The sequence below is a fragment of the Cherax quadricarinatus genome, chromosome 21 (genome assembly GCF_038502225.1).
Source record: "Cherax quadricarinatus isolate ZL_2023a chromosome 21, ASM3850222v1, whole genome shotgun sequence".
Taxonomy (NCBI): domain Eukaryota; kingdom Metazoa; phylum Arthropoda; class Malacostraca; order Decapoda; family Parastacidae; genus Cherax; species Cherax quadricarinatus.
The window spans coordinates 3,186,477-3,213,292 of NC_091312.1; the positions used below are offsets into that span (position 1 = coordinate 3,186,477).

A 26,816-nucleotide genomic window follows, 5' to 3' on the forward strand; every position below is an offset into this window, starting at 1 on the left:
TGTATTTAAGTCGCTTAGTCTTTCTTGTAGACGGTAGCAGTTATGTACTGTGTCCGTGACGCAGTGTTGTGAGTCCGTGATGCAGTGTTGTTAGTCCGTGATGCAGTGTTGTTAGTCCGTGATGCAGTGTTGAGTCCGTGACGTGGTGTTGTGAGTCCGTGATGCAGTGTCATTAGTCCGTGATGCAGTGTTGTTAGTCCGTGACGGTGTGTTGAGTCCGTGACGCGGTGTTGTGAGTCCGTGATGCAGTGTTGTGAGTCCGTGACGCGGTGTTGTGAGTCCGTGATGCGGTGTTGTGAGTCTGTGATGCAGTGTTGTGAGTCCGTGATGCGGTGTTGTGAGTCCGTGACGCGGTGTTGTGAGTCCGTGATGCAGTGTTGTGAGTCCGTGATGCAGTGTTGTGAGTCCGTGACGCGGTGTTGTGAGTCCGTGACGCGGTGTTGTTAGTCCGTGACACGGTGTTGTGAGTCCGTGACACGGTGTTGTGAGTCCGTGACGCGGTGTTGTGAGTCCGTGACGCGGTGTTGTGAGTCCGTGACGCGGTGTTGTGAGTCCGTGACGCGGTGTTGTGAATCCATGACGCATTGTTGTACATCCATGACTGCTGTACCCCCATGACTAAGCGTACACTTTGCTTCTGAGACTGTGTACACTTCTTACACTTCTATGACTCAGTGTACACTTATACTACCAGGACTCTGCATACTTGTTCTGTGAATCAGCGCAAGCGTCGTAACTGGGAGGGGGGGGGGGGAGAATGAGCCTCCCCATTTCTCTAGGCAAAATTACTTAGGACATACCACTTCATAACCCACTTAAGTGTACCCAGAATTTTCAACTTCCTCATTATAAAACGGGAATTATCTGAGCGCTTTATCTACCCATTGAAAAGAGGTTTTTCACTTTTGCTCTGAGTAAATCACTTAATACACCTAAGTAACCCACTTAATACACCTAAGTAACCCACTTAATACACCTAAGTAACCCACTTAATACACCTAAGTAACCCACTTAATACACCTAAGTAACCCACTTAATACACTTCAATAAATGTTTTCGAAGAAATACTTCCTGGGGATAATTCTCAACTAAAATGATGTTTATTGACCACTTGTATTGAATACAGGTATATACAGAAATTTATTTATCACTTGTATTGCATACACGCATACACACCAGTAGATCTTAATAACGGGGGACCTGGAAAATTAATGGAACTGTGGCTAAGGAGAGAATAAGATATCTATCTTTCTCAAAGGAGAACGGGGTATGCGAATCTTACAGTTGGGAGAATGACACTCTCAGAATCCTACAGGTAGGATAACTACGCTGACATTATTATTATAATCAAGGGGGAAGCGCTAAACCCGGAGGATTATACAGCGCCTAGGGGGGGGGGATGTGGAAGGCATTCAGGCTTAATTCGGGGAACTGGAGCACAGATCCAATTCCCTAAATCAAGAGCCCCTCACCAACATCAAGGAACCTTCCTTGAGGGGACTACACTCACAGAATGGTGGGAGATCGACACTCACAGAATCTCACAGTTTGGAGAACGACACTCACAAAATTAGTATGGCACACACTTTGGTGATCAGTCTGAGAGTGCTTCAGTTACACCTACCCTCCTTTCCCATTAAAAACCACTTGTGTGCGCCGCGAGTACGTTACAATTCATCACACAACCACTTTTTGCATTTCCTCTGTACCAGGTAAACTGGCAGTTATGGCCGTGCGGCTGTAGGGACCCCCAGTCGTGCTGGTTGGCTGCCAGGTTAATATATCAACCAGTTGGGTGAGAGGTTGACTTCAGCCTAATTGATGTCATATTTATACCCCTACCTGGAGTCAGTCACCCACTAGCAGGCTGAGCACAAGTATTGGTTTCACTGGTATGAGTTATAAGCCAGTAGCAGGGAGTGAACTCTCTTTGGTCTTCTCATTATTACTCTAATTCGTATGGTATCTGCCTACCTTGCTGTTCTACCGCACTCTGGACATATTGTAAATAATGGTAGTGGGGAATATACTGACACCCAAAAACGATATCTTTGGTGTTTACCTCTGCCTTTATTCTTGTGGCTTGTTCCTTGCTCGGGAGCTTTACTTACGGCCAGTACTACAGGCCTTTTATTTGTTCCTGTGTTCGTAATACCTCTCACAGGTTTAGCCTCCAAACACCTCTCGCTCTTCTCTTGTTTTCAACAACCACAGCTTCTCCTCTCTCTGAAGACGTCACCTCTAGCGTAGGTGAGTCGAGACTAACTCGCCACTACTCATATGCTTTCCTAGCCTCTGCTTTGTACTAACAGTAGTGATATGACTTCACACTCCATGAGCAGTACAAATCAACCGGGTCAAAAAAATTCAAGCTCGCACAGGTCAGCAAGTGGAAATGTTAATGGGTTGTTGATGCTGGCATGAAACACCACATACAGTACACTCTTGTTATCCCTGTGTGACTCAGTGTACATTTGTCCCTCCATGACTCAGTGTACACTTCTTACCATGATGCACATGTAGTTTCTTGATGCATGTCTTTGTCTGTTATCACACTTCCCTAGTGAACTCTTGATTAGGCACACTGTTGTTACCACAGCTTGGTGTGTGTCAAATGACACATCATGGTGGGTTGGTCTTTCAGTTTGATTCCATCAAATCAGGAATCTTATTCGTGGTTAACATGTATTTACCTATAAGATTCTTTAAGGTGTCATTTTTAGTTAAGTTTGTGTCATTGATAATGCGAGTGTAGTAATTAATGTCTTGTGTTGCAGGTACGACACTTCGTATTGATGTACCCCAGGTGTTGACCAGGTAAGTCTCTCTCCATGGTTTGTGAGGCACACGTAAAAGTATGTAAGTGTGGCCTGCGTGCGTGTGTGTACTCACCTAGTTGTGGTTGCAGGGGTCAATTCACAACTCCTGGCCCCGCCTCTTCACTGATCGCTACTAGATCACTCTTCCTGCTCTATGAGTTTTATCATACCTCTTCTTAAAGCTATGTATAGATCCTGCCGCTACTACATCACTTCTCAGACTATTCCACTTCCTGACAACAGTAACTGAAGAAAGACTTCCTAACATCCCTGTGATTCATCTGCGTCTTCAACTTCCTACTGTGACCCCTTGTTGCTGTGTCCCATCTCTGAAACATTGTCTCTGTGTCCACCTTGTCGATTCCTCTCAGTATTTTATATGTCGTTGTCATATCCCCTCATCTCTCCTGTCCTCCAGTGTCGTCAGGTCAGTTTCCCTTAACCTCTCCTCGTAAGGCATGCCCCTTAGCTCCGGGGCTAGTATTGCTGCAAACCTCTGCACTTTCTTTAGTTTCCTTACGTGCTTGGCTAGGTGTGGGTTTCAAACTGGTTATATATATATATATATATATATATATATATATATATATATATATATATATATATATATATATATATATATATATATATATATATATATATGCTGCAGCAGTTATTTGGTTGATGTGCGCCTCAGGAGATGCGTCCGGTGTTAAACTCACCCCAAGATCCTTTTCCTTGAGTGAGGTGTGTAGTCTCTGGCCCCCTAGACTGCACTCCGTCTGCAGTCTTCTTTGCACTTCGTGGGGTTGAACTCCAGAAGCCAGTTGCTGCACCAGGTCTGCAATCTGCCAAGATCCCTTTGTAGTTCTTCCTGGTCCTCGTCCGATTGAATTCTTTTCATCAATTTCACATCATCTGCAAACAGGGACACTTCTGAGTCTATTCCTTCCGTCGTGTCGTTCACAAATACCAGAAACAGCACCGCCCCTAGGACTAACCCCTGTGGAACCCCGCTCATTACAGGCGCCCACTCTGACACCTCGCCACGTACCATGACTCGTTGTTGTCTTCCTGACAGGTATTCCCTAATCCATTGCAGTGCTTTCCCTGTTATCCCTGCCTGGTCCTCCAGCTTTTCCACTAATCTCTTGTGTGGAACTGTATCAAACGCCTTCTTACAGTCCAAGAAGACTCATTCTACCTACCCCTCTCTCTCTCTCTGGTCTTACTGCTGTCACCCTGTCATAGAACTCCAGTAGGTTTGTGACACAGGATTTCCCGTCCCTGAAACCGTGCTGGCTGTTGTTAAGCTTATTCATTTCTAGGTACTCCACCACTCTTCTGATAATCTTCTCCATGACTTTGCATAGTATACATATCAGTGACACTGGTCTGTAGTTTAATGCTTCGTGTCTGTCTCCTTTTTAAAAAATTGGGACTACATTGGCTGTCTTCCATACCTCAGGTAGTCGCCCTGTTTCAATAGATGTGTTGATTGTTGTTAGTGGTACACATAGCGCCTCGACTCCCTATTGCCTTTGAGGTATCTAGCTCGCTTAGCAGCCTCTTCACTTCTTCCTCGGTTGTATGTATTGTATCCAACAGTTGATGGTGTACCACACTTCTCCGTCTTTCTGGAGTCTCTTCTATCTCCTCTGTGAACACTTCTTTAAATGTTATGTTGAGTTCCTCACATACTTCACGGTCGTTTCCTGTGGTCTTCCCTCCTTCCTTCCTCAGCCTGATTACCTGGTCCTTGACTGTTGTTTTCCTCCTGATGCGGCTATACAATAGCTTTGGGTCAGATTTAGCTTTCGCTGCTGTCATTTTCGTACTGTCGTTGGGCCTCCCTTCTTACCTGTGCATAATTATTTCTGTGTGTGTTTGTGTGTGTGTGTGTGTGTGTGTGTGTGCGCGCGCGCGCGTATGTGCACTCACCTAATTGTACTCACCTAATTATGGTTGCAGGGATCGGGACTCAGCTCCTGGCCCCGTCTCTTCACTGATCGCTACTTGGTCCTCTCTCTCTCTCTCTGCTCCCCGAGTTTTGTCATACCTCGTCTTAAAGCTGTGTATGGTTCCTGCCTCCACTACATCACTTGCTAGGCTATTCCACTTCCTGACGACTGAAGAAATACTTCCTGTGTGTTTTTTTTGTGTGTGTAATGTTCTCGTAACAGCGGGTTTATATTTATTTTTCGCTTGAAATCCGGTTCTTTATCTTTTCGAATTATGTTATCATATTTTATCCCTGACATATCCCAGTTTTGACTCGGCAGAAAATTTTAATTTATATGTGAAAGTGCGAGGATTTTCGAGGCGCAGCGCTTGCATAAATCATTGTGGACCTATTTAACCTTGACTATTTTTGGCACCGTGAATACTTTCTGAATTGGTTTGTCAAGCCTACTTGGTGCGCTACTGTTGCTACCACTGTTGCTGATGATGCCAGTGTTTCTGTTGATATCACTGTTGCTGATGATGCCATTGTTTCTGTCGCTACCACACTCGCTGTTGTTACTACGGTTGCTGTTGATGCCAGTGTTTCTGTTGATATCACGGTTGCTGTTGATGCTGCTGTTGCTACCATTGTTGCAGTCGCTGCTGTCAGTACCACTCTTGCTGTTGTTGAAAACGTTGCTACCACTGTTACCATGGCTGTCACTGTTGTTGCTGCCATTGTTGCTGTATCTGCTGCTGTTGCTGTGTCATCGTTACCATTCACCACGTTCGTGTTTACCTTTTACGCTAACCGTACTTCCAAGTAACACTCTTCTCACTACAAATATAAGTATACTCTGCCCAAAACTTAACTTTACAGTGTTGTTTTCTGTTTTTTTTTTGTAGCAGTAGTGATGACCATGTTTAGCCAGGTACTCTTGTTGTGGATGACCTCCTTGGTAATGTAATGACCTGCCTGGTAGTATGGCGTCCTCCCTGGTGCTGTGGTGACCTGCATGAGACTGACATCTCTCGAGGACACAGTACATCTCCAAACTGATATAAATCAAATCTTACAGTTGGCCGCAAAAAAAAGAGAATGATGGTTACTGGGGACAAATTTCATTTAGTCCGTTATAGAACATTTTAGGAAACAAAAACTGTAACGGAGTACAAAACTAATTTTAATCACAAATCAGGGAGAAAACTATCGTGAAGGACTTACAAGTGATAATACCAAAAGACTTCACTTTCAAGTATCACAACAGTATTTTCACAACCTCGAGGAAAATGATGGATAATAAAAACCTTCAAAACACGGGATGCCAAGCCACTGATGATCCTTTTTAAGTCGCTTGTTCTATGTAGGCAGAAATACTGATCTACACTAATAGCCCTCCTTTAGGTAGCCGAAATTGCAGATCTAGAGAATGTTCAGAGATCCTTCTCGTATAAATTCAGTCAAGCATCTAAATGACTGGGAACGTTTGAAGTTTCTTGACGTGCACCTCCTGGAACGAAGGCAAGAAAAGATACGTAGTTTACACCTTGAAAATTGTAGAGGAATTGGTCGCAAATCTGCGTATAGAAATCACACCTTACGAAAGGAAGAGGCTGGGCAGACGGTGTAAGATACCACCGATGAACAGCAGGGATACAGTGTGTACTTAAAGATGGCATAGTAAATGTAAGGGGCCCAAGACTATTCAAGAGCCTCCCACCATATATAAGAAGGGATTTCTAGTAGACCCCAATAGTTCCTAACCAGCCGGGCTGTGGTTCGTACGTTGGACTGCGGGCAGCCAGCAGGAACAGTCTGGTTGATCGTCTTTGATCTACCAGGAATATATATATATATATATATATATATAATTTCCATATAGTTAACCACGAATAACCAATGGTAGCGGCATACCAGCTGGTGCGGCATACCAGCTGGTGCGGTGGACCAGCTGGGGCGTCGACCTCAGTTGGCAGTAAACTGGAGTGAAGTAGCAACATTTTTGGCAAAATATTTCGGTTCCGTAATAAAGCATAAGAAAACCTGCCTGAGTCAGTGAAGTTACCTCCCCCCTCCCCCCTACCCTCCCCCCCTCCCCCCTACCCTCCCCCCCTCCCCCCCTACCCTTCCCCCCGAGGCGGTGATGTTACCCACCCGAGGCGGTGAAGTTACCCACCCGACGCGGTGAAGTTACCTACCCGACGCGGTGAAGTTACCTACCCGAGGCGGTGATGTTACCCACCCGAGGCGGTGAAGTTACCCACCCGAGGCGATGATGTTACCCACCCGAGGCGGTGAAGTTACCCACCCGAGGCGGTGATGTTACCCACCCGAGGCGATGAAGTTACCCACCCGAGGCGATGAAGTTACCCACCCGAGGCGGTGAAGTTCAAAAGTCCAACGCCAGATGAGAAGTGACTGCAGAAGTGACCAGGGAGTTTGATTACATATACTTGGTCTTGGACCCGAATTTGGTTTCTTACATTTAATCAATCTTTTCATTTTTTTTTGTAAGATAATCTTCTATCTCGATTAAGCTTATCTTTTTATTTTTCTTAGGAGTATGATGGAAGGCGATCCAGGATGGAATAGTGCTATGGAAAGTGTTCCAGGATGATGTGATGGAAAGTATTCCAGGATGGTGTGATAGAAGGTGTTCCAGGATGGTGTAATGTGATGAAAGGTGTTCCGGGATGGAATAATGTGATAGAAGGTGTACCAGGATGGAATAATGTGATGGAAGGTGTTCCGGGATGGAATGGTGTGATGGAAGGTGTTCCAGGATGGAATAACGTGATGGAAGGTGTTCCAGGATAGAATAATGTGATGGAAGGTGTTCCGGGATGGAATAATGTGATGGAAGGTGTTCCAGGATGGAACAATGTGATGGAAGGGGTTCCGGGATGAAATAATGTGATGGAAGGTGTTCCAGGATGGAATAATGTGATGGAAGGTGTTCCAGGATAGAATAATGTGATGGAAGGTGTTCCAGGATGGAATAGTATGATGGAAGGTGTTCCGGGATGGAATAATGTGATGGAAGGTGTACCAGGATGGAATAATGTGTTGGAAGGGGTTCCGGGATGGAATAATGTGATGAAAGGTGTTCCAGGATGGAATAATGTGATGGAAGGTGTTCCAGGATAGAATAATGTGATGGAAGGTGTTCCAGGATAGAATAATGTGATGGAAGGTGTTCCAGGATAGAATAATGTGATGGAAGGTGTTCCAGGATGGAATAATGTGATGGAAGGTGTTCCAGGATAGAATAATGTGATGGAAGGTGTTCCAGGATGGAATAAGGTGATGGAAGGTGTTCCAGGATAGAATGTGATGGAAGGTGTTCCAGGATGGAATAAGGTGATGGAAGGTGTTCCAGGATGGAATAGTGGAGACCGGGGCTAGTTGGCAACAGGGGTAATTTGACACATCATAGGATCACCAGGTGCTTCCTCACTCACCAACAAGCTACCATACCACGAGGTTGCAGTACTTAACTGGATTGGGGAAAACTGTGATTTTGATGCCGGTAAGTAAATTATCATTCGCTTATATTGTTTGCTGTAACATGTATGGGTTTATAGATGAGAAATATCCAATTTAGCCATGATTTAACTTAGGGTTTAAGGATTGTTTACCCATGAAACGGTTTATATTAGATTTATTAATATACACTAAAACCATTTGTTTACGAACATTGGTATAGTTGGGGCAAGTTGGCTCAACAAAAATAGGGCAAATTGGCACAGGAAGATCAACAAGAAACGCAAGTGTTTCAGCCTGCGACAAATTTAAGTGATAACTCAGACGGAAATGACACACTACGAAGTCTGATCGCAACAGTCCAGTCAAAATCTTGTTCATAATGTTTCTCACCTTCAAGATAAGAATGAACCAAGACCCTCTACTTCTGGACTCTGTGGGAAGAAAGCCCCAACTCCCGAAGAACTGAGGCCATTGCATAAAGCTGGTCCCAGGAAGAGAAGTGGAATGAACAGGAGGAAACGCTCCTCTGCCATTTTGACTGACACGCCAGTGAAAAAGACACTGGAAATGATATCAAAAGAAGCAAAGAAGAAACAATCAAAGAAATCAAAACGTGTTCATAGTGACGAGGAAAGTTCAGATGAAGAGGACAGTCTGTGTTTGGTATGTATGGGTCCTTTTTCCAAAAGCAAACCACGAGAAGTATGGATATTAATTTTATTTTATTAAGAAAACATTTTTAAGTTTCTTTGGAACTGAATATTCTTGAAATGAAACATAAATAATCAGTATCTAAACTTACTGTTACATATTACTTATTTACTATTGCTATTTGCTGTGACAACTTGCCCCATAGTGTGTGCCAACTTACCCCGTGCATGGGGCATGTTGGCACGCGTGAAATATTTTTTTCTAAAGAATGCTGTGCTTTTGTTTCGAGAGAAAATTATTTTTTTATTTCATGAAAAGTTAGAGGAAGATTTATATTTTTGACTGGAAGTATAAAATTACTAAAATCGTTTGCTGTTTTTTTTTTATCACCGAAAATGTAAAAAGTGTGCCAACTAGCCCTGGTCTTCCCTAATGTGATGGAAGGTGTTCCAGGATAGAATAATGTGATGGAAGGTGTTCCAGGATGGAATAATGTGATGGAAGGTATTCCAAGATGGAATGGTATGATGGAAGGTGTTCCAGGATAGAATAATGTGATGGAAGGTGCTCCAGGATGGAATAATGTGATGGAAGGTGTTCCAAGATGGAATGGTATGATGGAAGGTGTTCCAGGATGGAATGGTATGATGGAAGGTGTTCCAGGATGAAATGGCATGATGGAAGGTGTTCCAGGATGGAGTGGTATGATGGAAGGCAACCAGGAGGGAATGGTATGATGGACGGTGTTCCAGAATGGAATGGTGTGGTGGAATAGAGGTGATTTAAATGGTTTATGTGTTAAAGAGGAGTTAAGTTATACACAAGTGATTGACCACTTCTCTGTGGTGACCTATGCTGTGACAAGTGGCCTTTCTGATTGTGATGACCTCTGCTGTGGCAGGTGACCTCCCTGATTGTGGTGACCTCTGTTGTGGCAGGTGATTTCCCTGATTGTGGTGACCTGTGCTGTGGCAGGTGACCTCCCTGATTGTGGTGACCTGTGCTGTGGCAGGTGACCTCCCTGATTGTGGTGACCTGTGCTGTGGCAGGTGACCTCCCTGATTGTGGTGACCTGTGCTGTGGCAGGTGACCTCCCTGATTGTGGTGACCTCTTTGGCAGGTGACCTCCTTGATTGTGGTGACTTCTGCTGTGGCAGATGACATCACTGATTGTGATGACCTCCCTCATTGTGGTGACCTTTGCTGTGACTGACCTCTAACATTCTGGTGAACTTTCAGACAATGTGGTGACCTCTGCTGTGATTGATGACCTCCCTGACACTGTGGTGATCTTTGCTGTGACTGATGGCCTCCCTTACATTGTAGTGACCTCCCTGACACTGTGGTGACCTCCCTGACTCGAGTAAATATGCTTCACAGATGGCAACCTGTTAGTGGCCTACGCGAAGTAAATCCGTTTTTCACAAGAATTACTGAACGAAGGACGAAGTGCTATACATTACCCGCTATTATGAACTCTCTGGCACTACAGGCGTCGCACTCTTAACGCTACTACACGTAGCGTGGAATCACTAGCACTTAACATTGGTACAGGTAACGTGGAACCACTAGTATATATGTTGGTTTAGTCCACCATTCTTGGTGGTTTTCAACATGGTGTTATGGCGTGCCGAACTTGTCAGCGTCCACCCATAAAATCCACTCTCTATCTTTATTCACTCATAAAATTGGTTACCAAACCTCGTTAAAACGCATTAATGCGCGCACTAGTGGTGTCGATGATGCACAGAGAGAGAGTGGGAGAGGGAGGGAGGGAGGGAGAGTTGAACCCACATATATGCCCAGATTTACAGAAATCTGAGAGAAATACACAAATGATTTAATGAAATGTCATGAATTTTCAGTCCAGTTCGGTTATAGGATAATTTTGGCAATAATACTAGATTAGATTATTTTACCTGGGATAATTTTGGTAAATAGTCTAAATAAGTTTAGCTTAAGCAAAGGTCAGTCCTGTAGGTACGAGACTCTTGAAAAGGACTAATAATGCAACTCATTCTCGCACCGCAAGTGTCTGTTTTTAATACTCTTATTTTTTCTCAACAGCCTGTTTTTAATACTCTTATTTTTTCTCAACAGCCTGTTTTTAATACTCTTATTTTTTCTCAACAGCCTGTTTTTAATACTCTTATTTTTTCTCAACAGCCTGTTTTTAATACTCTTATTTTTGTGTAAATATTCGTTTTTCGTATTCTGCTCGGCCTAAACCAGCCTAACCTAATGTAACGCGGTCTACCGCAAAATAAGATTTAAAAAAGACCTATAAACGTTGAGGAATTAACGTTGCGTACTACGTTAAAAAATTGACGTAGTAATAAATTGAGGGACTGAGTACCTCGTACGAAGGTTGATGACGTCAAACTACTACTACAGTCCCCGGTGGTATATTAGCCTGTATTTGACTGTAGTCTGCTGTACAGGCGAAACGCTTTGGCACTGAAGATACCTACATTGTACATGTGTCTTACTCATCATTGATGTGGTAAATTAAGGCTAGGTTGAGTAATGTGGTGATAAGCTTACCAAGGATGAATGAACTCAGTGATGTTGCCAAGTATCTGGCAAGATGAGAGATTTCACTGATAGTTTCCTGGGACTCTGATCTCCTTCCCCTGGATCAAACAATACACAGTAAACCCATACACACTGCCTTCAGATATGCACAGTCAGCTCATACACACTACCTTCAAATATACATAGCACATGCACGCTGCCTTCATATATGCAGAGACAACACAGTAAGTGTCAGGGGCCCAAGACTGTTCAACTACCTCCCGGCATAAGGGGGGATTACCAATAGATCCCTCGCTGTCTCAAGAAGGCTTTTGACTGGCACCTGATCAGCCGGGCTGTGGTTGGTACGTAGGTTTACGTGCGGCCAACAGTAACAGCCTGGTTGATCAGGCCCTGATCCACTATGAGGCCTGGTCACAGACCGGGCCGCGGGGGCGTTGATCCCCGAAACCCTCTCCAGGTAAACTCTAGGTATTAGCATTAAATGGGGCCTTCTTATGAGAGTTCACACTGTTTGGTAAGATATGGCGGCTAGTGCATAAAACTGTCACTCACAGCCACAACCTCTCAGTTGATTATTGTTGATCAGTCACAACCACTACATGTCGGCTGATTGTTGTTGACTAGTCGCTCATGACCACAGCGTGTCAGTTAATTGTTGGTCACAACCACATACGTATCAGCTTATTGTTGTTGACCGGCGGTAGGTATGGATGTAAATGTGTGTGTGTGTGTGTGTGTGTGTGTGTGTGTGTGTGTGTGTGTGTGTGTGTGTGTGTGTCTGCTTTCACTTTTTGTACTCACCTTTATTATGGTTGCAAGGATCGATTTACAGCTCCTGACACTGCCTGCCAAACTGGTCTTCATTGGATTCACTCCTGGCTTCGTGAGCTCTCTCATACCTATTCTTTAAACTATGTATGGATCCTGCCTCGACCACTTAGCTGCCCGAGTCATTCCACTTCCTGACACTCTGAGGCTGAAAAATATTTCCCAACATCCCTGACTCATGTTTCTGTCTTCCAACTGTGCCCTCTCAAACAACCTGTCCCTGTCCATCCTCTCAGTTTTTCGGTATTTTGTAAGTAGTTATCATGTCACCCCGTTTTCCTTATCTGCTGTCATTAAGTTTAGCTTCTTTAACCACTCCTCAGCTCATACGCTTTAGTTCTGTGACTAATCTCGTTGCAGACCTTTGCACATTTTCCGAGCGTCAGTTTCTTAACGCTTCCTGCAAACATATAAATACTCTTTTATTTTAGGTTACGCTAGGTAGGGTTAAGTTAGATTAGCATACATAAACATATTTAAACGCATTTTAACCATAAATAAACAAGGAGGTGGCCAAGCGTAAAAAAAAGACTTTCAAATCTGACCATTGATCACTCTTGGTGCGAGAACAGGTTGAAGAATGGGTTGGTTTGGTGATTGGGGGTGGGAAGCCATATTAGTAGCTGGTACACGACCGCAGGAGAGTGTGGGACCTTCACTAGCAAGCAGGATGCTGTCTTAGATAGCTTCCTGCTCTCTGTTGTCAAGGTATCAGCCACACACACCCACATACAAGGTATCAGTTTTACCCCACACAAGCATGGTTTCCACCACACTCCCCACACGAACAAGGTATCGGACACACCCCACACAGACTCTTCTTCAATTCCACTGATCTTTTCAACTTTATTTATATCTCTCATGAAGTATGTGTTGACCATCAGGCCGTCATCACATCCTATGAGATTGCTTACAAACCCGCTACTAACTATAGCGTTAGCATTTGTGGTAAACTGCAGTTCATCTACATTCGTCTGTGTGTCTGTGTGTGTGGGTGTGTGTGTGTGTGTGTGTGTGTGTGTGTGTGTGTGCGTGTGTGCGTGTGTGCGTGTGTGCGTGCGTGCGTGCGTGTGTGCTTATGTCAGTCTTAAACTCAAATATGATGAATTCTTTCAGATTACGTTTTGCTTGAACATTAATAAAGTTATGCATTGTTTTCTATAGCACTGTTGTGCTGTCCTATCATCAGCATTGCTTACAGGTGTGTTTAGGTGAGGTGGTTAGAGCATTCAGAAGAAGATTGATACAAGATATAACACAGGACGAGGAACACCTCCCTCTGGTGTATCTAGGGACATTTGTTTAATGCATTTCTAGAGGACATAGAATAATCTTATCTATTATCAAATTAAGTAAGCTATTACCTTTATTCATTTTGGCTAGTTCATGCAGGCTAACAGTTCTACTGGTGATAACTCGGATTATTATTAAGGTTACCATCTACTAAATTACTAGTTGTTTATTACCTAACTGTTAGCAAGTTACTTCCCTATTAATTCCTTACAGATAAGAACGCAAAGTGGCTTTGACACCAAGGTTTTGGGATTTATGTGAGAATATGGGGAATGCCCGTCTCCCTTCCCTCTTCTTCCCTCTTGAAATAACACGTTTGTACCCTAGAGCAAGGTCAAAGCCCTCTGCCCGCGCCGAAGCATCCCCGTTCAATCACAAAATGCTCTACTGTTCAGCCTCTTACTCATCCAATTACAAAAGTTTAATGAAAAAAGGGGACCGTCAAGCAGAAGCCATTTGGTCCATCGGAGAACTCGTAAAAGTCGGCGAGGCTCGCTGGCTGGGTCTCCTTGGTCTCGTGGCTCTCGCTTATCTGGCACTTCTTGACGATGTCTTGCCTCCCTCCCTCTGGCTGCCGTCTGCTGCTCTCTCCTCTCATGCTGCTGCTGCTGCTGCTGGTTTGTTTCTTTGGAGAAATGGGATTTTTGTTTTCCTGGCGATTGTCTTAATGATATGACGACCCCGCTCACTGGAACTTTTGGTCATTTGATTGCAGCTTTTCTCTGGCTTAACAGTCCAACCCGTTAAAATATCCTAGGCTAGACTTAACAGGGTGGATACTGTCTTGTAGTCTTTTGTGCGTTTAGTGCTATGATGGAAGTTGTAGCTGTTGTGTGCTTTTTGTAGGTTTTGTGTAGATATGCCTGTGACCGATTTTGAGTTCTTTTCTGCCGTTTTAATTGTGCCTTTGATCAAACTTCCTTGTTGAATGTCTGTTGAACCAGGCTATAACTGTCAGCGGCCCGCTGGTCCACACAGCCATCACAGCCTAGTTGATCTGGCACTTCCTGGAAGCTTTTAGATTCAATTTTTAAGTAAAAAAACACAAGTGCAGCTGAAACGACATTTTATTGTGGCAACATTTCACTCTCCATGAGCTTTATCAAGCCGTTACAAACAATACTTGGACACAGAGGGTATATATAGGCTTTAGCGTGAGGTGTAAGGCACAATATAATCGTGGTAAAAGTTGCAGTAGTAATACTAGTGATGGTAGTAGTAGTAGTAGTAATACTTGTGGTGGTGGTAGTAGTAGTAGTAGTAGTATTAATACATATGGTTGTTAGAGCTACTGCTTGGGTAACATTAAAATGGGTGAGGGTAAACAATTTTGCCAGTATTATTACCACTACTACTTCTGCCTTACAGCTCACTCTAAAGCCTGTATATACCCTCTGAGTCCATGTATTATTTGTAATGGCTTGATAAAGCTTCTGGAGAGCGAAACGTTCCCACAACAAAATGTCGCATTAGTTGCACATATGTTCTTTTGCATAACATATCGTCGGTAATTCTACCAACATTAATACGAGTTGATTTTTGTTCTTGTAGTGTTTTTGGTATTTTTTAAGTTTGACATTGTGGTTATTGTATAATTTCTTGTAAGTTTTGTGTGGGCCTTATAGGTTTTCCGTGATTTTCGTAGGCCTTTTGATGTGCCTTTTCCAAGGTTTGATGTAGTTTTTGTAAATTTTGTTTATGTTTTGTAGATTTAACGATGTGGTATGTCACAAACATACACAGGCTTGGTGTGATTTTTTGTGAGGTTGATGATGTTATTTAATATTTCGTAGTTGTGCTGATTTCGCGGTTTCTGTGGGTGAGAACTCGTTGTTCTGGTGAGTGAGGAGGTGGGGGGGGGGTTGTATGTTGTCAGGTCGTGTTCTTTGGTGTTATGATTCAGTGTGTAATCCTATGTTGTGTTGAACTTCGCTACGTTGTATTATGTTATGCTTCTTTGTATCTTTGTAGTGCTGTGTTGTGTTGGGAATGACGAAAAAATACGGAAATCAGAGAGAGAGAGAGAGAGAGAGAGAATCAGATAAAAGGCTGACAACAGAGCAGAAACTGTGGCAGACGCAGTCATCACAGTGCTCAAAATATGTAAACATTATGCAACTGGAACATGCAGATATGGAAAGAAATGTAAATACTACCACCTCCAGGAAATACGTGGGTATGCTAAGTATGAATGTTGGTTCCACCATTAAAAAATATGCAAGACTTCACTGTGAGGAATAAAAACAGCGTTGTGAACTTGAATCGCCATTTTTTCAACGAGAGGCGCCTTTAACTTTAAATATATAGACAGCAAAAAAATTATGATATGGAAAGACTATAAAAAAGACTATTTGCATAGATAAATAAAAACTGCTTATATGGACACTTAAACAGGCACACGAAAACACGGAAAAAATACGTGGGGCAAGTTGAATATGTGGCATTACGACCAGAGTCGAAACTACTATGTTCCCAGCGCTAGAGTAGAACAAGATTACTCACACCAAGCACTGATACTGGATAGGACTAATACTCATACCGAGGTAGAATTCTTCAGCATAACTACCAAGGCAAAATTATTGAATATAATAATATCCTCTAGATTCCTAGGTGTTGCATATGTTTTGCTTTAGCTTTGAAAACTTTCACATCGTTGCACGTAGGAATGAAGATATCGATGCACCTCTACCATGTGTTCATGGACTTAGGAGCGTAAGTGAAAATTGTTTATTTTAGAACTTACTCGTATTACCACATTCAGTGGAGTGACTGGTTCTGCTCATGTCTGAGGCCAGATTTCTCTTACCTTTTCTATCCAGGTTCGAGATTTCATTGTATCCTTTCTAGCTGTAGACCAGAGCAAGTTTCCTGGTGATCTTGTGGGATTTCGTAATGCGCGAGCTGCACATTGTGTTTGACCCATTTCAGTGGCTTGCTTGAACTTGCGATTTGTTCGTTCCACTCTGGTGATACCAGCTTGATTCTGAGATTTGCCGTACGGCATCTGAGTATAAGGATTGGATCACGTCCTTGAAGACTTGTACATTTCCTAATAAGGTAACCAAGCAGTCAGGCACTGGTGATATTGTATTTTCCGTCTGCAAACCCGATTCCACAACCTGTCTCTCACAGGATAGTATATAGTTGTCTCAGGTATCAGAGAACGCTCAGATAGCCTGAGGCACTAGGACTATTCCGACGATGGTTGATAGTTCATGTAGTGGTTGCTCTACAAGGGACGTCTTGCCGGAGGGCAACTACTTGAAACAGGCCATGCCTTCTCTTGGGCAGTCTACAGAGAGGAGTCTCTATTATGGATAGTGCACTCACACAGTGTTGGTTGTTGTGCCTCGTGTTTCAGGTGGTCATCATGTAGTTCTCGATGGTGATTCGTGAAGGATAAAAGTTTATCTTCGCCAAACTGTCCTAGCACATTGTACATGATGGTAAGATTCGTATTTTTCTTGCAAATACTGCTGGTTAGAGTATTCGTCTCCTTATAGACCTTGTTCACTACCTGTATCCTGTTCGAGTTTGGGACGAGTTGTCGCTGGACCAGTGGGTTGGAGTTATTTCCCTCAGGAAGAGTCCGTCTTACCCACCAGTGGAAGAAAAAGACTTAGCTCCTGCTGACTTCCCATGTGAAGTCACAGGTCTTTTGCAGGTATTGAACAAAAGTATATAGGATACAGCCTTTAAATGTGAATACCTTGTTCAAATAAGCAGTTATTTCAGTCATTACCATACTATCTCTGGGGTTTGCTATACTTGTTGTGTGTGACTGTGTGTCACTTCACATTATTCTGCCATACTGTATAAATAAATAAATTAGTGATATGGTTCTCAGACAAATAGAGAAATTAAAACCTAACAAATCCCCAGGCCCTGATGAACTGTTTGCAAGGGTGTTAAAGGTATGTAAAGAGGAACTTAGCACACCTTTGGCTAATCTTTTCAACATATCACTACCAACTGACATAGTGCCTGATAAATGGAAAATGGCAAATGTAATACCTATTTACAAGGCAGGTGACAGGTCTTTAGCTTCGAACTATAGACCAATAAGCCTTACCTCCATAGTGGGAAAATTTATGGAATCAATAATTGCCGAAGCAATTCGTAGCCATCTCGAAAGGCATAAATTGATTAATGAATCTCAACACGGTTTTACAAAGGGGCGTTCCTGTCTTACGAATTTACTAACTTTCTTCACTAAGGTATTTAAGGAGGTAGATCATGGTATTGAATATGATATTGTGTATGTGGACTTCAGTAAGGCTTTCGATAGAATTCCACATCAGAGGCTGTTGAGAAAACTTAAGTCACACGGAATAGGAGAAATTTTTTCCTGGGTTAAGGCATGGTTGACGAATAGGCAGCAGAGAGTTTACATAAATGGGGAGAAATCAAAATGGGGGCACGTCACAAGCGGTGTTCAATAGGGGTCAGTGTTGGGTCCCTTGTTGTTCACAATCTACATAAACGACGTAGATGAGGGAATAAATAGCGACATAAGGAAATTTACTGATGACACCAAAATAGGCCGTCCAATTCATACTAATGAGAACATTAGTGCACTCCAGGATGATTTGAATAGACTGATGCAGTGGTCGGAGAAGTGGCAGATGCAGTTTAATATAGACAAATGCAAAATTCTAAATGTTGGACAGGAAAATAACCATGCCACATATAAACTCAATAATGTAGATCTTAATATTACGGATTGCGAAAGGGATTTAGGAGTTCTGGTTAGCAGTAATCTAAAACCAAGACAACAGTGCATTAGTGTTCGCAATAAAGCTAACAGAATCCTTGGCTTCATAGCAAGAAGTATAAATAATAGAAGTCCTTAGGTTGTTCTTCAATTCTATATATCCTTGGTTAGGCCTCATTTAGACTATGCTGCTCAGTTCTGGTCACCGTATTGCAGAATGGATGTAAATGCTCTGGAAAACGTACAAAGGAGGATGACAAAGATGATCCCATGTATCAGAAATCTTCCCTATGAGGGTAGACTGAGGGCCCTGAATCAGCACTCTCTCGAAAGGTGTAGAATTAGGGGGGATATGATTGAGGTGTATAAATGGAAAACAGGAATTAATAAAGGGGATGTAAATGGCGTGCTAAAAATATCTAACATAGACAGGACTCGCAGCAATGGCTTTAAATTTAAAAAATTCAGATTCAGGAAGGATATATGAAAGCACTGGTTTGGTAATAGAGTTGTGGATGAGTGGAACAAATTCCCAAGTACCGTCATAGACGCTAAGACATTGTGTAGTTTTAAAAATAGGTTGGATAAATACATGAGTGGGTGTGGGTGGATGTGAGTTGGAAATGACTAACTTGTGCTACTAGGTTGGATGCTGTGCTCCTCCCTTAAGTGACGTGTCTGACCTCACTAGGTCAAGGCATTGGCTTAAGCTGGTGGGAGAATTGGACCTGCCTCGCATAGGCCAGTAGACCTGTTTCAGTGTTCCTTCTTTCTTATGTTCTTATTTAACTGTGGGTCAGTTTCTATTGTACATTGGTTATTCATGTCCTGTACGAGTTCTAGACTTTAACAGATGTGCTTTGTGTGCACCATGTTAACCTTGGTCTGTTAAGTACTCTTTACTCGTCTGTATATAATTTACTCCAGAAGCCGTAGACCACCTGAATAACGATCGATAGATCGCCTCTCATTCTCACTAAGATTCATAATATTTTCAGTATGATCTATGAGTATGATATATATTATCTTGTACGACATTTTTTTGTATTGTATAGACTGTCTGATACTCGTCTATGTACCCTCTGTCAGTCCGTTTATATTGTATGTATTAGATTGATAAATTAGACACATGTGCAACTCTTGGGTATCTTTATTGAGGAAACGTTTCGCCACACAGTGGCTTCATCAGTCCATACAAAGGAGAATCTTGAAGAACAGGAGGAGAATGAGGTAATCAGTCCCTCAACCTTGAGTCGATGTGGTCAGTCCATCAATCTTGAATAGAATACGGCAGATGAGCGGAGAAGCAGCTTATAAACCGTTGGCAGGAGAGGTGCAGCAGTCATAGGTCGTGTAACATTTGTACAATGTTGAAGTAGGTCGTGCCCAAGAATTAGGCAAGCGAAGAATTCCCAAGTATTATGATCCCAAGAAGTTGCAGTGTCTGACAGGTTTGTAGATGAATGGTTCAGAGAACCGACATGTTGATAAATTAGACACATGTGTCTAATTTATCAACATGTCGGTTCTCTGAACCATTCATCTACAAACATGTCGGTTAGATTATCTGCTTGCATGATAGCATGACCCGAACTGTCACTGGTAAGTTACTCTGTAAATAGGAGTCTGTTACTACTGTCACGGCTTGAATGATACGGTTAGCTAGTCGTTGAAAGATCACTGATGCTGATCTGTATGAATTCTAACTCTGGCTCCTCCCACGAGTGTAGTCAGTCAGGATGTAGACACCGAGCCCATAGGATATTGCCTGGTTTAATAAACCACCGGCAGAGCAGTTGTGCATTTTTCCAACTCCTCCATAATGTTTTATGAACCAACCGTACAATACTGCTGGCCCATTGTGGCCCTCTAATGTTGGTCCAGTGTGGCCCTCTAATGCTGGCCCAGTGGGACTCTCTACTGCTGGCCCAGTGTGGCCCTCTGCTGCTGGCCCAGTGTGGCCCTCTACTGCTGGCCCAGTGTGGCTTTCTAATGCTGGCCCAGTGTGGCCCTCTACTGCTGGCCCAGTGTGACCCTTTACTGCTGGCCCAGTGTGGCCCTCTACTGCTGGCCCAGTGTGGCCCTCTACTGCTGGCCCAGTGTGGCCCTCTACTGCTGGTCCAGTGTGGCCCTCTACTGCTGGCCCAGTGTGGCCCTCTACTGCTGGCCCAGTGTGACCCTCTACTGCTGGCCCAGTGTAGCCCTCTACTGCTGGCCCAGTGTGACCCTCTACTGCTGGCCCAGTGTGACCCTTCTCCCCTCCCCTGGCACTATCCTGTTAGCTCCGACCTTCCCTCAGGCTTCTCTCAGTTCTCCCTTCGTTCATCTGCGTCTTTGTTTCCTCTTCCCTCACCTCACCTCTCTTCACTGCTCCCCTTATTTACTTTTCGTTCACCCTGTAGTGGCTCTTTCGTTCCCCCTTATCTCGATCACATCCCCTTATTATTCTCCCATTCACTCACTTCTTTGTCTCTCATTCTCCCATCATCCATCTTTCACATTTACTTTTTCCCCCAGGTCCGCTAATTTATGTCTCATGTTACCCTTTGTGTGTGTGTGTGTGTGTGTGTGTGTGTGTGTTTGTGTGTGTATGTGTAAGTATGTGTATGTCTCTTCTTTCCCAGTTTCTCTCATTGACTGTTTTCTCTATTTGCAATTTTCCTCCTTGATCTCTCCTTCCTTACCTTAATTATGCTTCATTCATTGTCTTCTGCTTCTCTTTTCTCTTCTCCCTCTCTAAACTCGCCTTTCACCGGTCATCAGTTATGTCATCAAGTTCCCCTCACTCGTCGTCTGTTTTCGTTATCTGTCATTGCTTAATGGAGTATGTGATTATCACGTTCTCCCTACTACCATCGCTTCATCTCCTTCCTTAAGCTCACGTCAGAAATCCCATTCCCCTCCCCCCAGGCAGTCCTGAGAGATGGTAATTCCCAAGTTATAGAAACTCCAGTCCTATTAGAATTAAACCTTTGACGCTTTCCTAGCTACAGTACTTTAATATTTGATATCATAGCCGTCCTGTTGATATACTCATTTTTTATGAATTTCTCTCTCTCTCTCTCTATCTATCTATCTATCTATCTATCTATCTATCTATCTATCTATCTATCTATCTATATTGCACACACATTCATTTATTCCCAGTATCACTAACAGGATAATTGACTTGACGTGTTTCCAAGTATTTAGTAAATGCAGTATATACTGATCCAAAATGTTTACAGAAACATGCAGTGGTGTTATATTAAATATGTACCTTAAACATAAGTTGTTAGTTACGACAAAAGGGTTCACGTAGCTAAATATTTGCATTAGGATGAAAAACTGAATACATTAGAATAGACCTTGGTTAATATATAAGAAGGAAAGAGTGACAGGAACAATAATCTGGAGACCGTGGCTGGAACACTTCACTGTGGCTGGAACACTTCACTGTGGCTGGAACACTTCACGCGAAAATCCTACACGTCAGAGAGGAAACTTTTTTTTTACGACGTTTTGTTCTCTCCTGGACCATTATCATGTCACAGTTGAACGAAATGTTGGGAAGGAAGCTAGAAGACAGGACAGATGAAGAAGTATTGTGTATTATTTGCTTTTGTGTATTGTGGAGTTGTGTATGATGGGGTGCTGTGTATTGTTTAAGTTATGCTAGAGGACTCTCTCTCCCTCCTCTTGAGCCTGCAACACTCTGCTTTGTTGCTCCTCACCTGAGCTCTGCAACAGCCTGCATCATTGTGTAGATTGTTGCAGGCTCCCTCAGGCACACACTGCTTCCCCTCAGCAGTCTCTCGTCTCGGCTTTTACCCCCCACTTGCTTTAACCATCCATTGCTCTTCCATTCCCCTTTGTTCTATTTTTACCCTCGTTTTCATTGTCTTTGCCTTTCACCATTTTCTGCTTTTTTTTCCTTTCCATTTATCCACTTTTCTGTGCAGTAGTTTTTCCCTGTTACGTTATTCTACGTATTCACTTCACTCATCTCTTTATTTCTACCTCATTTTTTTTTTGCATGTGTTTTTCCCTCTTATATGTTAATGAGAAACAAAATGTTTTTATATCATGTTATTGAGACAACGTTGCGTCCATCCTGCCACTTTATCAACTCTCCCTTGCTTCCCATAACTTTTCTTTCTTTATTAGTTTTTATTGTGCTTTTCTCAGTTCGACATTATTTTCTTTCTTGACCTCTCGGTTTGACATCTTCCTCACTTATTTATTATCATTTCTGTGAAAGACATCATGTTTGAGGCGAGCTAAAGCTTATTCTTCGACATTTCATGTCATTTTTTCTTCCTCTCGTTTCTATATACATACATATATATATATATATATATATATATATATATATATATATATATATATATATATATATATATATATATATATATATATATATATATATATGCAAAACAACCACTGTGAAAGAGAGAAATTCCAAGCGCTTTCGTGACTACTCACATTATCAAGGAACATTGTTCCTTGATAATGTGAGTAGTCACGAAAGCGCTTGGACTTTCTCTATTCTTTCACAGTGGTTTTTTGCATATTCTGAAATCACCTGTTTACTGTGATCTTATTGCATATACATATATAAATTATATATATTATATATATATATATATATATATATATATATATATATATATATATATATATATATATATATATATATATAATGTCGTGCCGAATAGGCAGAATTTGCAATCTTGGCTTAAATAGCAACGTTCATCTTGCCAAATAGGAGAAGTGAAAATTTGTGTATGCAATAATTTCGCCAAAATCATTCTGAACCTAACGAAAAAAATATATTTCACTGTGTTTGTTTAGTATTAAATTACTGTAAACAAATGTAAAATATATTTAGTTGGGTTAGGCTAAAATAAATTTTTCTTGTTATAATAAGGTTAGGTAAGTTTTCTAAGATTCTTTTGGTGCAAAATTAAAAATTTTTACATTAACATTAATGAAAAACATATCTTTAAACGTATAAGAGAAAATTTTAGAAAGGACTTAATTTTAATCGAGTTCTTGCTAATTGACCAGTTTTACATATTCGGCACGATATATATATATATATATATATATATATATATATATATATATATATATATATATATATATATATATATATATATATATATATACACATAAGTTGGTTTGTGTTGTAGGTAGCGAGGCATCACCTGAATCAGTACTTCCGCTTCATCACTAGACTCTACTTCGGCTGCTTCTGCTGCTGCTGTTTGTGTTACTTCTGTTACAGTGGCAACTTCTGCTGATCCCTGCCCCTACTGCCTCACACAAACCCTCTTTATGTTGCTAGATCAGCTGGTGGTTATGAGCTGTCGCCGCGCCCACGTAAGGGCTTCCCAAATCGAATCGGGCCAGAAATCACATCAAATTAGATTGTACCTTGACGGTGCCACATTGTGTTGTTGGAGGGAGGACTCGCGCAGACGTGACACCGCCGCACAAGTTCATGTGTTTGTTTTCCTCTGTACGAGGCATAAACGTTCAGGTGATTGTACCTACTTTACAAGGCATAAAGGTTCAGACGATTGTTGTCCTCGTTGCGAGATATAACAAACGTTCAGGTAATTGTACCCACTTTACGAGGCATAAAGGTTCAGACGATTGTTGTCCTCGTTGCGAGATATAACAAACGTTCAGGTAATTGTACCCACTTTACAAGGCATAAAGGTTCAGACGATTGTTGTCCTCGTTGCGAGATATAACAAACGTTCAGGTGATTGCACCCACTTTACGAGGCATAAAGGTTCAGACGATTGTTGTCCTCGTTGCGAGATATAACAAACGTTCAGGTGATTGTACCCACTTTACGAGGCATAAAGGTTCAGACGATTGTTGTCCTCGTTGCGAGATATAACAAACGTTCAGGTGATTGTACCCACTTTACGAGGCATAAAGGTTCAGACGATTGTTGTCCTCGTTGCGAGATATAACAAACGTTCAGGTGATTGCTCTTATGAGACATAACACAATTTCTGGTGCTGGTCCTCGTAACTCGTTATTTCTGTGGCGTATATCGTGTCTAGGCGTAACATTGGCTGTGCTTACTTGGTATCCATGCAAATCGTGTATTACGCTTAGGGAATTTTCTTAATGTTGAAGTTGTTGTTTCATCCCAAGGTATAGGGATGAGAGAACAGCGTGGCGACGTTGACATGACGTGGGTGACGTTAATGACTTAGGTGGTGTGGATGAGTGAGGATTGGCAAGTAGTTCCATGTTGTGGCTGGTTGAGCTCCATGGTGTGGCCGGCTGGGCCTCATTGTGTTGTCGGCCCGGCGCCAGAAGCTGGCGGTGGTGGGAACGTGAAGCTGTTTGTTGACTTGGCTGTTAGTCCCACTGCAGGTGTGCCGGTTGAATAGCTTAGCCACTGCCTCTAGGGTGTCTCAGTGTTGATTTGAGGAGGGTTGGCGATGGTCTTCTATTTTTGGGATAATGTTATGAGAGAATCTAAACATAAGAGCTGGTGTGTGTATGTGTATTTTCTATATGCAGTATGTATTCACCCATATATGGCTGCAGGGGTCGAGTTTTAGCTCCTGGCCCCGCCTACCAGCTTGCCGATTGCCATATTCACTCTTTCCTAGCCTCGTGGGCTATATCGCACCTACTCGTAAAACTATATGTGGAATCTCCCTCCGCCACTTTGTCGAGCTCACTCCACTTCCCGACCATCCTGTCATCTTCTCTGAGTATTTCGTAAGCTGGTATCATATCTCCCATTTTATTTCTCTCCTCCAGGATCATTAGATTAAATTCCTTTAGCTTCTCATCGTAGCTCGTGCCCCTTAGCTCCGGAACTAGTCTCCATGCATACTTCAGCACTTTCTCCAGTTTATTAACGTGCGTCCTCAGGTGTGCTGCGTACTCAGAGATGGGCCTGACATATATGTATGTTTTATAAAGTGATCGGAATGATCCTTTGTTGAGATTTCTGAAGGCCACTGTCAGATTTGCCAAGCGAGAATTGGCTGTTTAGATTATTGGGGTTTGATGTAAGACTCTGGCGATATACTGGGCACTATGCTTGCTCCTAGGTTCTCTGTGATTGAGGTTTGCAACCTCTGTCCCCCGAATCTATATTCCATGTCCAGTCTCTTGGTCCCTCATCCAGTCTTCATAACCTTGCATTTGTTGGGGGGTTGAATTCAAACAGCTGTTTATCTGACCAACCCTGCAGTGTGTCCAGATCCATTTGCAGTCTTCCCCCTTCCTCGTCTGTTTGCATTCTCCTCTTTAGTTTCACATCATCAGCGAACATAAATATATCTGGCTCAGTCTCATCTTGTGTGTGTGTGTGTGTGTGTGTGTGTGTGTGTGTGTGTGTGTGTGTGTGTGTGTGTGTGTGTGTGTGCGCGCGCGCCTTGGGTTGCTTCTGGGAGATGCTTGGAGCTTCTATGGCAACGGAATTAAGTTAGGAACGTTAAAGTGAACTTACCTTTGTTGATGTCTTTCCCTACTGCGAAGAGACATACAGTGATGTCTAACTACCTTCTGGAGTACACTGCCTTCACTCTGCTTTGAAAATATCAAGTGAATACAAATGTTTCATAATGCCGCTTGTCGAGTTCATTGCTATTTATTGTATCTGATAGCTGTCATATTGTACCTGACAGCTGTCATATTGCACCTGACAGCTGTCATATTGTACATGACTGCTGCCATTCTTCATCCGATCTATTCATATTGTTTATTTGATTTAAAAGACTTGCAAAGGGGGAAAATGGCATTTAAATGTGTATTAGGCGTGTACAAATCAAGGTGGCAGAGGTTAAGGTGAGAGGTATCTTAGGAAGGCTGCCATGCAGGTTAATTAAGGTGAAGGCACCTATTGGATCCTCCTATCCCCCTCCCTCCCTTACACCGGATGTGGTGGTAGAGGTGGAGTGTGGGGGTGGTGGGGGATGTACCATGGTAGTGGGGGTCATATGAGAGTGGTGGGGGACATGTTCCACCCACACACATCCTCTCACCTGTCGTTCATGTTCTTGCTACTATCACGTTTTCATCAGGTGAACCTCTGCCGGTACGCCTTGCTATATACGTATTTTTCTTCCTCAGATAAAATATGCCTTACTGTGCACATTTCTCTCATTCTTGTAAAGTTCGCCTTGCAATACACACCTCTCATTGAGGTAGAATAGGCCTTGCAATAGGTTCTCTCCCTCCCTTCCTCTCCCTTAGTTCCTCACATAAATAATAATAGCAATATTCACCAAAAACTTGCACCTACTAGAGGATATGGCAACGTTTCGCTCCCTGCTGGACCATTGTCAAGTTACAACTGAGGCGAGAATTGCCTCAGCCACGGTACCATCAGCTTTTATTCTTCAGTAACAGTATTGTTTTTTTACTGCTTCAAGTACATCAGTGAAATTGTTGTATATTGTTGAGTGTTATGTATTGTTTTGTGTATATTGTTGAGTGTTATGTATTGTTTTGTGTATATTGTTGAGTGTTATGTATTGTTGAGTGGTGTTGTGTATCGTGGGATGTGTTATATGGCTCCTTGTACATAATGGGTGAT

The 26,816-nt window shown here is 42.6% G+C and overlaps 1 protein-coding gene across 3 annotated transcripts in view; it reads left to right on the forward strand.

Moving 5' to 3' along the window:
• Positions 1-26,816, forward strand: part of LOC128689061 (max-interacting protein 1-like) — a 1,113,127-nt gene that overhangs the window by 695,457 nt on the left and 390,854 nt on the right. For all 3 annotated transcript variants that reach the window (XM_070087111.1, XM_070087114.1, XM_070087112.1), the window contains one exon: positions 2,778-2,817. In XM_070087111.1, the coding sequence (XP_069943212.1) occupies positions 2,778-2,817 (40 nt within the window). The remainder of the gene's footprint in view (positions 1-2,777; positions 2,818-26,816) is intronic.